General features: G+C 52.1%; 1 protein-coding gene across 4 annotated transcripts in view; it reads right to left on the bottom strand.

The window, feature by feature from the left end:
- The window catches only part of Tom1 (target of myb1 membrane trafficking protein), a 32,684-nt gene that overhangs the window by 3,474 nt on the left and 16,974 nt on the right, over positions 1 to 12,236 (bottom strand). For all 4 annotated transcript variants that reach the window (XM_005077749.4, XM_040734805.1, XM_040734807.1 and 1 more), the window contains 6 exons: positions 9,634 to 9,750; positions 7,385 to 7,518; positions 6,334 to 6,367; positions 5,903 to 5,996; positions 4,206 to 4,326; positions 2,326 to 2,401 (listed from right to left, as the gene is read on the bottom strand). In XM_005077749.4, coding sequence (XP_005077806.1) covers positions 2,326 to 2,401; positions 4,206 to 4,326; positions 5,903 to 5,996; positions 6,334 to 6,367; positions 7,385 to 7,518; positions 9,634 to 9,750 — 576 coding nt within the window. The remainder of the gene's footprint in view (positions 1 to 2,325; positions 2,402 to 4,205; positions 4,327 to 5,902; positions 5,997 to 6,333; positions 6,368 to 7,384; positions 7,519 to 9,633; positions 9,751 to 12,236) is intronic.

The following is a 12,236-nucleotide window of genomic DNA, read 5'->3' as shown; positions in this document are numbered from 1 at the left end:
GCAGAGGCAGCCTTCCAGGGGCAGGTCCTCTGGCAGGCCAGGTCTGACCAGCCAACTGATGCCCACTGACTGCTGGAGGAAGCAGGGGTTGGATCTGGGCCTCCTCTCTTGAGGCTGCCTTGGGTCATGTTCCCCAGTACCAACTCTGTGGCCTGGTCCCTGCTCATGGCATGCCTGACCACTGATCATTAGGTTCTTTACACTAGCGCCCCTCATCTCGGGTAAAGAGCCTCACCAGGTGATAGGCAGGAGGGCTGAGTTCAGGGCCAGTGGGGGATGGTAGCCCTTCCATCTAGATGCTCATGTGCACAGATGTGACTGTGTGTGTAAGTGTGTCTACACACAGGTATGGCAGCAGAGCCAAGGGGATGAAGTAAGTTACCCAGGGTACCTCACTACAGGGTAACCATGAGGGGAGGAGCCCAGAGCTTCCGGGCTGGGGTAATGTGAAGAGCAAATAAAAAACCAAGAAAGTCCTCATCATTCCCACGGAACCCTAAAGGGTGGCCTGCACACTTTAAGCTAACAACAGCATCTGTCAGCCAGACTGGTGACTACCAAAGGCTTCTGAAGGGCACCCAAGTTTTAGAAAGACTACTTTGTCCACTGGCTTCATAGTTACCAACAGCAAAGAAGAACTTTCTAGGCTCCAGAGCAGGTGGGTGGTGCAGGGGCTCCAGCCCATTACGTACTGACCTCCCTGTACACTGTACACAGACCAGTGTAGGTCAAAGCCCACTGCTGCACCCGAGGGAGTGAAGGAAGATAATCTGCCCTCGGTGCAACAACGGACACACAAGTTGTGAGTTCTGCTGAGTCTTGGACAAAGGCGCTGCCCACCAGCTCCATTTTGGACTTTGATCTTGCTGTCTCATGCAGGTAGTCAGTGAGTTATGTGGCCTTGCCTCTAGTCAGACTTAAGCCCTTGGAGTGGGTGCTGGCTTGCTCTTTGAAAATTGTCTTCAATAGATGGCTGCCCAATCGAAGGGGAAAGGGAGTGAATGCGTGGTCACGTGGTCAGCGAGAGGAGCTGTGCATGGGCTACAGCAAGGTGCTGCGGGAGCCTGGAAACACAACACTGACCATGCTTTTGGTGGCTGTTTCTGTTTGTTCTGGGAAGATGCCCCCATCTTTGGGACGCAGCAAGCATGGACTGTGTGGTGACTCCCACGAGGGAAGCACGAGGGCTTAGCATACACTCAAGAAGTGATGGCTCAGAAGCATGCGCGGGTGCGGAGGCCCGGGGCAGGTGTGGCCCGCCGTGCCCGGTGCAGCCTTGGACTCCATGAAGCCTGTCCGCCCCAGTGTTTTGTGCCTGTTCTGCTCTGTCTTGAAATGGACCCCAAGCAAAGAGCTGGGAGGCATGGGAGTGCAGACGGAATCACCAGATCCTGCTCTATCTGAGCTGGACCTCCTAATGAGGCTCTGGCTTCCTTCTGGAAGTTGAGTGAGGTCCCTCCTGTGCCCAAGGCTTTCACCTCACTGAAGACAATGTTCATTGTCCTAGCCACTCAAGAGATCTTGCCACTGGGGAGGATGACCACAGAATGCTCAAGTGGGCAAGAGATTAACTGGACTTAAAAGAGTGCCTAGGGCCGGGCGTTGGTGGCGCACGCCTTTCATCCCAGCACTTGGGAGGCAGAGGCAGGCGGATCTCTGTGAGTTCGAGGCCAGACTGGTCTACAAGAGCTAGTTCCAGGACAGCCTCCAAAGCCACAGAGAAACCCTGTCTCGAAAAACAAACAAAAAAAAAAAAAAAAAAAAAAAAAAAAAAGAGTGCCTAGGAAGCCGGGCGTTGGTGGTGCACGCCTTTAATCCCAGTACGCAGGAGGCAGGCGGATCTCTGTGAGTTTGAGGCCAGCCTGGTCTACAGAGTGAGTTCCAGGATAGCCACGGCTACAGAGAAACCCTGTCTCAGAAGACAAATCAAAAATGAGTGCCCGGGAACTCTGACTATTGCTCCAGGGTCTCTATTTTATTCCCCTCTGCTCACATTCCTGTTAGTGAGAGAGTGCTGCTCTCTCACAGGCTACTCTGAGCTAGTACTGCTGTTAAAAGTTCAGGGAAAGAGTTCCAGGGCTGGCAGGTGAAGTAGGATGTGCACGCAGGACCACACTGGACACCAGTTCCTGAGGCAGGATTGGGTCGGAATCCCTGCTGAGTGAGTGCTTCCTTGGCTCTCAACTGGGGATAATTACATCAGCCACAAACAACCAACTGAGAGCCAAACTGGAAAGGGCTGTGCCAAGCCCATTCTGAGCTCATAGTGGCCTACAGGCCCTGCTTTTTTGGGAGGCTCTGATAGAACGGGACCTCTATGCTTACCCCTCTGGTGTTCTGCTGCCGGGCATCCAGGGCTCCAGCCAGGCCATCTGTGGTTTGGGGGGCTTCATATTTGACCCTGAAATACAGAGGAGCATGGCACCAGATGCGGCCCAGGCCTCACAGACAATGTGAGGATTGGGAGGACAAGATCTCATGTGGCTGTGACCCTACCGGCTCAAGTTGAGGGACTGTGACCCATGCCCATGGGGTTCAGTTCCCAGCTGAATTTCATCAATTGTGGCTCTGCATTTGAACGGAGGCATCCCTTCTACTGTCAAAAGGAGAATACATGCTGCTGAGGGCACATCTGGCATTGGTTTGCCATCAGAAAGGCCAGCCACCACGGCAGGTAGAAGGCTAGGACTGGGCGGGGTGGGGCTGGCACCTGGCAGCTGGAAGGAGTGTGTGGTATGACTGAAGTGTGGCCCCAGGGGAGTAAAGGTCACCTTGGAGAGGGAGAAGGCTGGGAGGCAAGGAAACTGCAGATGCAGTCATCCAAGTGACCAGACAGGAGGATCTCCCACAGCAGCAGGGTGAGCGAGCAGGCAAGAGAGCAAAGGCACACAGACCTCACAGGTGGGTCCAGTCCTGTCTCCGTAGGGTGAGGACCAAGCATAGTGAGGGTGCAGGGAAAACAGGTCTAAGAAGGGTACAGGGCGGCTGTGCCAGCCGAAGGGAGTGTCCAAGATTGAATGTGCTAGGAATTGTCCCCTACTGCCAACACGAGAAGGGCGTCAGTGTATCAGGGGCTGCTCCCTTTCTCACGTGTGCCGAGTGAGGGCCAGAGCTCGCTCTGTCAGCGGCTCCAAGCCTTGCACACGCTGTTCCTAGGACCTGAGATGCTCCCTAAACCCGTCTGGCTTGAGCCGTCTGAGGAGCTCCCTGCCCTGCCAGCCAAGCACGGTTACCACACAATGGCCACGCACACCACTACATGAAGACGGCTGTCCTGAAGGCAGGCTGCATGCATGCCTTCCCTGTGGAGGGATGATGGTCACGCTGGCACACCAGTTCAACACCAGGCGCTCTCCAGTGTCCCAACTGTTTCGTGCACTGGGGCCCATGAGGACAGCTACACCCCTGAGTGCAGGCCCCACCAGACTCGTTAGCTTTCATCCGCGCAGCGGCCTCAGCAGCACCATGGTAATTGCAAGCTGCTAGTTCCAGATCCTCTGGGCTTGGGAGTACAGACTGCTCAGAGTAAAGGCAAACTTAGCTCACAGCTCAGTGAGGACCCGCTGCCTGCAGACTGTCAGATTGTACCTGGACCGGCAGTGAGCACAGGGAATCTCTCTGGCCAGTGTCTGCCGTTCAATGACAAAGTTCCCAAAGACAGAATAGTCACTAAGGAGTCATGTGGGAACAGTTAGGAGGCTTCTTTAATCTAGAACTTTTCTTGGTTGTAAACCATAGCTGCCCACAGCTCAGCTAAGGGGGTCATAAGCAAATGGATAACATACCCTAATGGAGCCAGAGCATCCTCTGGCTCTGGGACAACAGTCAAGATTTGCAAGTCCCTAAGGTTTCATTAGGGGGCTGCCTTGCCCCTAGGGGTTTTGGGACTGGCTGCACATTACATAAGACAGTGGGCTAGTCAGACACAATATTTTGTTTGGACAAGAGGCAGAAGACTCCGAACCTCCTGCTGCCAATGCTAGCCACTTGTCCTGTGGTTTATGGCTAGCCTTGGTTCTGGTTCTGGTCAGATGGTGACATCCCTTCCCTACTCATTCCTTCCAGTCTATAGACCATGGTGCTCTCCAGGCCATGCTGGACTGAACTTAGGGACTGTGCGTCTTTTTTCCTGCCTGACCACTTCCAATATAGATTCAGGGATCCTCTCACCAACAAAAGAGAGCAGGATGGAACAGGAAACTTACCCTTTCCGTTGGTCAGCCAGTGAGCTGCCCCGAGTCAGCGCAAACATGTCAAAGTCATCTTCCAGGTGACCCGAGGTCTCCAGAGACTGCAGGCCAGCCCTCACACTGCTGGAGCCAGGGTCTGCAGAGACACAAAGGCCAGGTGACATATCCCCCTGCTCGTCCGTGTTCTGCTCGGGTCTAGGGCTGTCTGCTGGGAGAGCATGGGGTTAGGTGGTAGGAGCTGAGTGTACTCATCTCTAAGGTGGCCACACAATCACTTTCTCCTGGCTGTGCCGAGGGTCAGAGAACAGGAACATCACAGCCTGGGACATCTGCTACAGCAGCACTTCTCAATCTGTGGGCTGCAACCCCTTTGGGGGTTGAAGGACACTTTCACAGGGGTCGCATATCAGATATTTATATTATGATTCATAACAGTAGCAAAATTACAGTTATAAAGTAGCAATGAAATAACTGTATGGTTGGAGTTTGACCTAGCAGAAGAGGCTTGCCAGCAGGACAGTGGTGACATCAGACTTTTCACAAGTGTAGTGTCAGTTATTCAAAGTGGGAGCTGAATGGATTCCTGGGGCTTGGCATGGAGCAGGCAGTCAATAACATTACACCCAATCCCAAGCAGGCCTAGTGGTTGTGATCCCAGCCCTAGGGGAGACCGAGGTTAGCTTTGGGTTACGAAGCATGGTCAAGGACGGTTTGGGGAACTTTGTGAGGCCTTGTCTCAAAATTAAAGAATTGGGATACAGTTCCATGGTAGAGAGCTTGCTTAGCATACTTGAGGCCTTAGCTCAATCCCAAGCACTGCACAAAACAAAACACCAATGGAAAAGGAAAAAAAGATCAGGGTGATAACTGCTCACGTTTATCAAGAGTATAGCCAGGTTCACTCACCTGTAATCTTAGCATTCAGAGAACTGAGGCAGGGGGATGGAGAAAGTTCAAGGCAAACCTAAGCATTTAGCCACAACTTGGGTCAAGCCAGGTGTGGTGGCTCACATCTTTAGTCCCAGCACTTGGGAGGCAGAGGTGGGCAGACAGACCTCATGAGTTCAAGGCCAGCATGGTCTACAGAGAGAGTTCCAGGACAGGCAAAGATACACAGAGAAACCCTGTCTTAAAAGACAAACAAGCAGATGAAAAGTCACTAAAATCAAATAAAACCTAAACTAGTCACTCTTCTCAAAACACAACAAAAGAAATCAATCAATGAGCTGGGAGCATAGCTCAGAGGCAGAACACTTGTCTAGCATGTGCAAGGTCCTGGGTTCTACCCCAAGTGCCACCAAAACACAGAGTGCCTCTGGCTCAGCCCTGGCGGGAGCTTGTTTCTAAAAGTTTCTGGTTCTACTCTACCAGCCTTGAAGAAGGGCCTACTGAGGCCGAGCAGCAGACTGAACACCCTCAGGTTGTTCAGGCAGGGGTTTGGGGAGGATATCAGCGCAGAGGGATGGTCAGAGCACAGAGGGATTTATTAGATCCAAGGGGACTGCTCCCAAGGCATTCTCACAAGTTTTGACTCAAGTGCCCAACCCTGCAGCAAGATTTGGCTTGGGATCCCAGCAAAGTGAGACCTCGACTAATGTACTGCTGTTGGGGAATACAGGAAGACACCCCCAGAACTATGAGGGTACGTATAGATTGTGTATAGATTGTGACATCCTCTTGGCTGGAGCCCCCCACCCCCACAGTATACTTACTCATTCCTGCCAGTTGGGATGAGAGGTTTCTGGTGGCTGCCGGGTCAGGACCCATGTCAATCAAGTCAACAGCTGGCTCAGCTTCACTGGAGGCCTGAGATGAAGGGAAATGCCTGGACGATCCTTTCTGGATGCAGTGATCTGCCTCCAGGCCCGGACATCTCTGAATGGGAGCTGGGGAGCGTTTCCACTCCACTTGGGCTCCAACTCAGCTGTACCCTGGGAGGCTGGGAAGGCCCCAAGGTAACAGCAGGTGGTGGCAAAGCCTCATTTCCCTTAAAGGGGCAGTGGTATAAGAAGTCAGAAGAAAACTCCCGATGAGCCTAAAAAGCACCAGTACCCTGTTGCAGGGCTTCAGGGAGACGGTGAGAAGTTCCCTCCTATTTCCTATCAACACAGCACAATCTAGTCCTGAAAGAGATGCCTCTTACCTTGCCAGTCTGGCCTGTTCGGAACCGTTCAAACCTACAGACAGAAAAGACCTTAGTCAAAAGGTCACATGGACACAGTCCCCAGAAGACCCCACCGGCTTTGGAAATCACAGGTCCTCGTAACAGATCCAGTGTGTACTTGCTGTCCCTACATCACCACCAGTAGAGCCCTCTCTCACTTGCACAAGGGTTGGAAGTTATACGATCAGTTACAGGGCCACCCTGTAATTGTCAGCAAGAAACAAGTGACAGGAACACAGAGAAAAGAAGGGGACACTCAGCAAGCAGAGGTGAGTGCTGCTTTGCCCAACTGTGTCAGCCTGCTCTACACTTAGGGAATGTGTGGAGAAGACTTTAGTGTGCACCCTGTTGGGGCTGTGGCCTGTGCACTCACCTTCCCCTCTACCGTCTCTGGACACCTGTCTTCCTAACTCACCTTCCGCTCTACCGTCTCTGGACACCTGTCTTCCTAACTCACCTTCCGCTCTACCGTCTCTGGACACCTGTCTTCTGAGCTCACCTTCTGCTCTACCGTCTCTGGACACCTGTCTTCCTAACTCACCTTCCGCTCTACCGTCTCTCGACACCTGTCTGCAAACTGAGGTGATGACTTAGCTGAGGAACTGAGTAGCAGTTGCTGGCACTGGAACAAACTGGCGAATTAGGGGCCTGATGCTAGGGTATTGCAGGGGTCTACCACACAATGTACCTCAACGGCAAGGAGGAGGTCCTGCATTCTACTGGGCTAACGAACAGGAGAAAGCTGGCCAGTTGTTGCCCTCGGGCCCAGCCCCTCTCAACTGACTGCAAACCACACAGCAAGTGAAGAAAGACAGAAAAGAGGCCCACCTGAATCGGAGGTGGATAGACAATAAACCCTGTTTCCAGGCACGCAGAGAGCGTTGCTGCCTGCCTCCATCACTCCTTACTAGCCAAGCATCTTAGGGATGGGCAGGGTGTTGGAGGCACATGGCCCTGGTAGCCTGCTGAAGGCACAGGGAAAACGTCTGAGAAGAAGCCAAGGCCGGGGCCCAGGAAGGGGTGGGACTACCGTTCATGTCGCAGAAACACGTTGTTGAGGTTGTCATTGACCATGAGCAGTTCCTCGGTCAGCTGCTCATTGGAGATGCGTGGGATGAGCTCCAGGACCCTCTGCTGCATGGTGCGGCAGGTGCGGTTGAGTTCCTGCCAGGAGAAGTGGGACATTCAGGTCACACAGCAGGGCAAGGCTGTCCCTCACGGATGGTACATCAGGGTGGGCCTGTTCTGGAGGAAGGGTCTTCAAGGCACCAAAGAACAGCTTTGGGGTCTTAATTGTGAGATGGGGTCTTACTATGCTGCCTAGGCTGCTGGTCGGGAGCTCCTGACCTCAAATGATCCACAGCTTCTGGAGCAGCCGGGACTGCTCGGCCTCACACTAACATGGAGAGCACAGGAACTCACCATGTTAGTGATCCGGCCCGTGTGGTGAAGCAGCACAACCAGAAGAGACGGCCTCAGACGGGAAGGAGAGGGCCAGCCCTTTACAGCTGTTCTCTGACTCCTACATGCACGCATGGTCACACGCCCTCACTCTCACACCGTACAGACAGAGGAGGATGACGCTGTGGACGGGCCTGGGGACGGGGGCTGGGGAGTGAACAAGTTGTACCCTGTCTGACTGCTACCCCCACATACCCTGATTTTGAGTTTTCGTCTCATTATTTTCATTGACTTTTTTTTCCTTTGGATAAACCTGTTTTGGGATAATTTTTCAGATTTATTGAAGAGCTGCAATAATAGCAGAGTTCCTATGAGCCTTCACCCAGTTTGACGTTTATCTAAACTAAGACATCAACACTGGTATTAACTAAACTGTGTGTTCATGTTTTATCACTTTCTGCTAATATCTTTCTTTCTGTTTCTGGATCCTACACTGCACTTAGCCATCATGTTATTGATGGGCTTTTAATCATGGTTAAGCTTGCTTTGGAAAAAGAAAGATACTAAGAGGCTGGGTGTGGTGCTCTGCCTGTAGCCCTGGCAGCCAGTGGCTGAGGAAAACACTCAAGACTTGGCCGCGCGAGACCTTGACTCAAAAATAAGAAAACCTCCTTTGGTCTACAGGCAAGTGGTAAGACTGCTCACTTCTTACCTGTCTCACCACATGGCCGTACACTTCCTCTCGCGGGATCAGAGATGAGGCTCTGCACCAGTCTCTGGTTTCCTGCGGACCTTGTTCCTCACCCCCTCCAGGCCGGGCCTCCTAGGGTTTCTTCATCTGCTCAGGGTGACTTTGAATATCCCTGGGCTCCCCTTCTCTTCCTCCCATGATGACCCACACCTGAGGACGAGGTTCTGCTTCCTAACGGGCCTCTCTGGACAGCAGAACATGAAGCTCCAAGTCACAGACCTCAGCTTTGCTATCTACCAGCCACACGACCCTAGGCATGTTACATGACCTCTGTTTGCCTTAGTTTCCTGATCTGGAAAACGGGTGTGGTCAGGGCTGAGTGAATGTATATCAAGTACCTACATTGAGCTTGACACATTCACAGTGCACATCATGTGGGCACTGGGCACTGAGTCTGTATCGCCCTGCCAGCTGGCTCCAGCCTTCTGAGTAACCCAGAGCGCTCATATGTGCATGGACTTGACGTGGGACAAATAAAACTATTCACAACCCTTGGTCGACTCCCTTTCTTCAAGAGCCCACTCAGCTAAGATACTCCTACCACAGCCTGCCCCTCCCCCAGAAGCACACGGACCTCTGAGCAGTCACAGGGGCATAAAGACCTGGCCTTAAACTACTCTCTGAGGGCTGGTGGGAGAGTGACGCCCGAACAGCGCACCAGCATTCTGCACGTGAACATCCCGTCCCTCCATGCATTCTGGAGACTCTTCAGCTTTGGTGGTTCCTAACTTTCTTATTGCCTCCTTGAATGTCCCTCCACGGGAAGGCTGCCTGGACCCCTTCTCTCCAGTACCCCACACCATATGAGGACAGGATCAGGGCTGGTCATGCTGTAGGACTAGGTGCTCCACATGTCCCCTCATTTAGTGCTCATGTCCCACTGTGTCAAAGCAGCCACATAGACACAGAAAATGAGGGCTATTTGCTTCAGGCTGGAAAGCAGCAGAATTAAGAATTAAGATCTGATTTCCTGTCTGATGCAAATCCAAGGTTCCTCTTTGTAAAATTTTCTATTGCCTCAGCGCTCCCAGCCAAACCAGAAGACTGCAGTGTGGGCAGGGAAGAGCAGGTGTGCACGCGGGGTGAGCTGGGTGGAGGCCGAGCCTGCGGGCAGGCCGTTGGCTCACCTGTAGAAGCTCCAGGTCCGCAGGCTCTATCTGGGTGGGCACCAGCTCTGTCAGCATCTCCGACATGACTCGCACATTGCCGCTCACCATCTCCAGCTCACTGCGCAGCTTCCCAATCTGAATGCACAGAGTAAGGGGAGAGAAGCCAGAATCTAGAGCCCATGCTGCTCCCACAGACGCATGGCCCAAGAACCGCGCCACCAGCACTGTCTCTGCACGACTTCTCTCCTGACTGCTGGGGATGTCTGTGCTCCCACCACACAGCCCCTCACAGAGGTGCTACCAACCGCTGCCATCGCCAAACCAGGAGCCAGGCGCAGGGAAGGCCGAAGGGAGTGTGACAGTTGGAGGGAAATAAGCCAGTGAATGTGGTTGGAAGAACACTGGCATCTTTTGGGGCCAAGATGGCAATTAATGAGGCCCTAGGGAATGGTGGTTCTCCCAAGGGAGCAGGAAGGCTGCACGCCCCTTTATGTCTGGGAGGACAGAGTGAGTTCTGTCTAAGTCTTTCCCTCTCTTAAGAGAACTGGGATTTTGTCTTGTCTCTGGTCCATTGGGCCCAGGCTCACCCAAACATAAGTTTCAGGCCTACTTTGAGCGCGAAACTCAGATCCAGTACCTATACCAGTGGTCAAAGGGAACCAAGGTTCCAGGCCTGAGGACATATATAACGATGAACATGGTCAGTGCCCTCCAATGGATTAGGCTGTCAGGCTCATTGTGCAGTCTTCTGTGAACCCCAAGGGATGGCTCATGGACACAATGTTCACTTTGAATGCTGAGAATCATCTGAAGGCTCCCCCAAATGCATCTGGATCAAGAAGCCCCTTATAATGGGGTGGCTCATCAGTCGAGTGGCTAGGAGACTACATTTTGGGAAATACTAGCATATTCTAAATTGTATGACTGAGTAGTGGCAATTTCATGATTATGACAGCAGATACCATTTACTGACTAGTTAATAAGTGCCAACACAATATCATCACAAGTAGGTGCAGCCACCTTCCAGGATCTTGAGGATGAAGAAATAAGCATGCAGAGACAAGTAGCTGTCCACTGAAGCTGACCAACAGCACACCCAGTGCCAGGCAGGATGACTCATTTAATAGCTCTCTTGGTGGGAGTGAGCAAGCTGCTCATCCCCAACTTGCCACATCCAAACCCAAAGGGACCTGACCACAAAGGAGCCTAGGAGTTACATCACCACACTGCAACATCTTAACGTGCCCCAAGAGGCCAAGAGGGCTATGAACTCAAACAAAAATACTCAGTTTTGCTAATCAGGAACCTCCTAGCCCTAAGTAATCAATCATTCCTAATACACAGACACCAGGAAAACTAGTTAAAACCAGAAGCAAGGTGGATAATGCTTTGGATACCAGGGTAATTTTAGTTTTGTAGGTTTTAATGACTGGGCTAGCTTGCCAGCCTTCTCTCGTCATGCTTGCTGTGGTGCAAGGGTTCAAAGCTTGCTACAAGATAGCATGGGAGTTCCTCTTTGTGGGGCTGAGACTGTGCCCTGCACACAGGTGGTCAGGGGGCAGTTCTATGGAATGAAGCGTCTGTCATCTGCATAATGTTTGTGAATCTTTACCTCCAGCACACTAGCAGTTAAGTGACGTGTGCTTCACTGATGATGGTCTAAAGGTCCAGCCTAGTACCACATCTCAAGTGACCGACGATCTAGATCACAGCCACCTGGTCTGGGGTAGGTAACTCTCTAGAGCTAGCCATAGGCTAGGGACACTTCCCCAGAATCTCATGCTAGGCCTCCAAGCTTCTCTCTCTCTCTGTCCCTGTCTCTCTGTCTCTCTCTCTTTCTCACTCTTTCTCTCCCACCCTCTTTTGAGACAGGGTTTACTATGAAGCCCTGAGCTGACACAGATCCACCCACCTCTGCTGTGGGACAATCCATCTGCGCACTGTGTAAATATGGATCCCTCTAATTGGTTAATAATAAAGCTGAATGGGCAGGATACGGCTAGGCGGGAAAGCCAAATGGAGACCCAGGAAGAAAGGGCGGCAGAGTCTGGAGAGATGGGAGCCAGCTGCCGGATGAACAAGGCGTGCTAGAGCCATGTTAAAGCCATGAGGCAAGTAGCAACACACAGATTGATAGAAATGGGCTAATTTAAATGCAAGAGCCAGTTAGTACTAAGCCCGAGTTATTCGGTCAAGCATTTCGTAATTACTATTAATCTTCTATGTGACTATTTGGGACCAGGCAAGCAGGACAAAAGAAAAACTCCGTCTGTCTACACCTCTACCTCCGAAGTGCTGGGACTGAAGGTTTGCCACCAACCCCAGCGAGCACGTAGATCCTTAAAGGTTGTCCTCTGTTAGAATTTCAATTCAGGTGGAGTTCTATGTGGAAGGGACTGCCTGCCTGCTGGCCATTGCCTCTCCTTGGTTCTGCAGAGGGCTCCATGGAAGGAAGAGCTTGGAAAACGACAGCAGTCGAGGAGTCAGACAGACTGGAGCCTGAATCCCAGCTGGTTCTGATGAGCTGTGGGCTTCTGAGTGAATGGCTTTCCTATCTGAACCTATCTGCACACAGGGACAATAGTATACATCTGTGGGCTGCTGGGAGGACAAAGAAATTT

This window comes from Mesocricetus auratus, unplaced genomic scaffold (assembly GCF_017639785.1).
Source record: "Mesocricetus auratus isolate SY011 unplaced genomic scaffold, BCM_Maur_2.0 Super-Scaffold_100041, whole genome shotgun sequence".
Taxonomy (NCBI): domain Eukaryota; kingdom Metazoa; phylum Chordata; class Mammalia; order Rodentia; family Cricetidae; genus Mesocricetus; species Mesocricetus auratus.
Note: the sequence above shows the minus strand (reverse complement) of the source record. Positions and strands in the feature narration are given on the sequence as shown.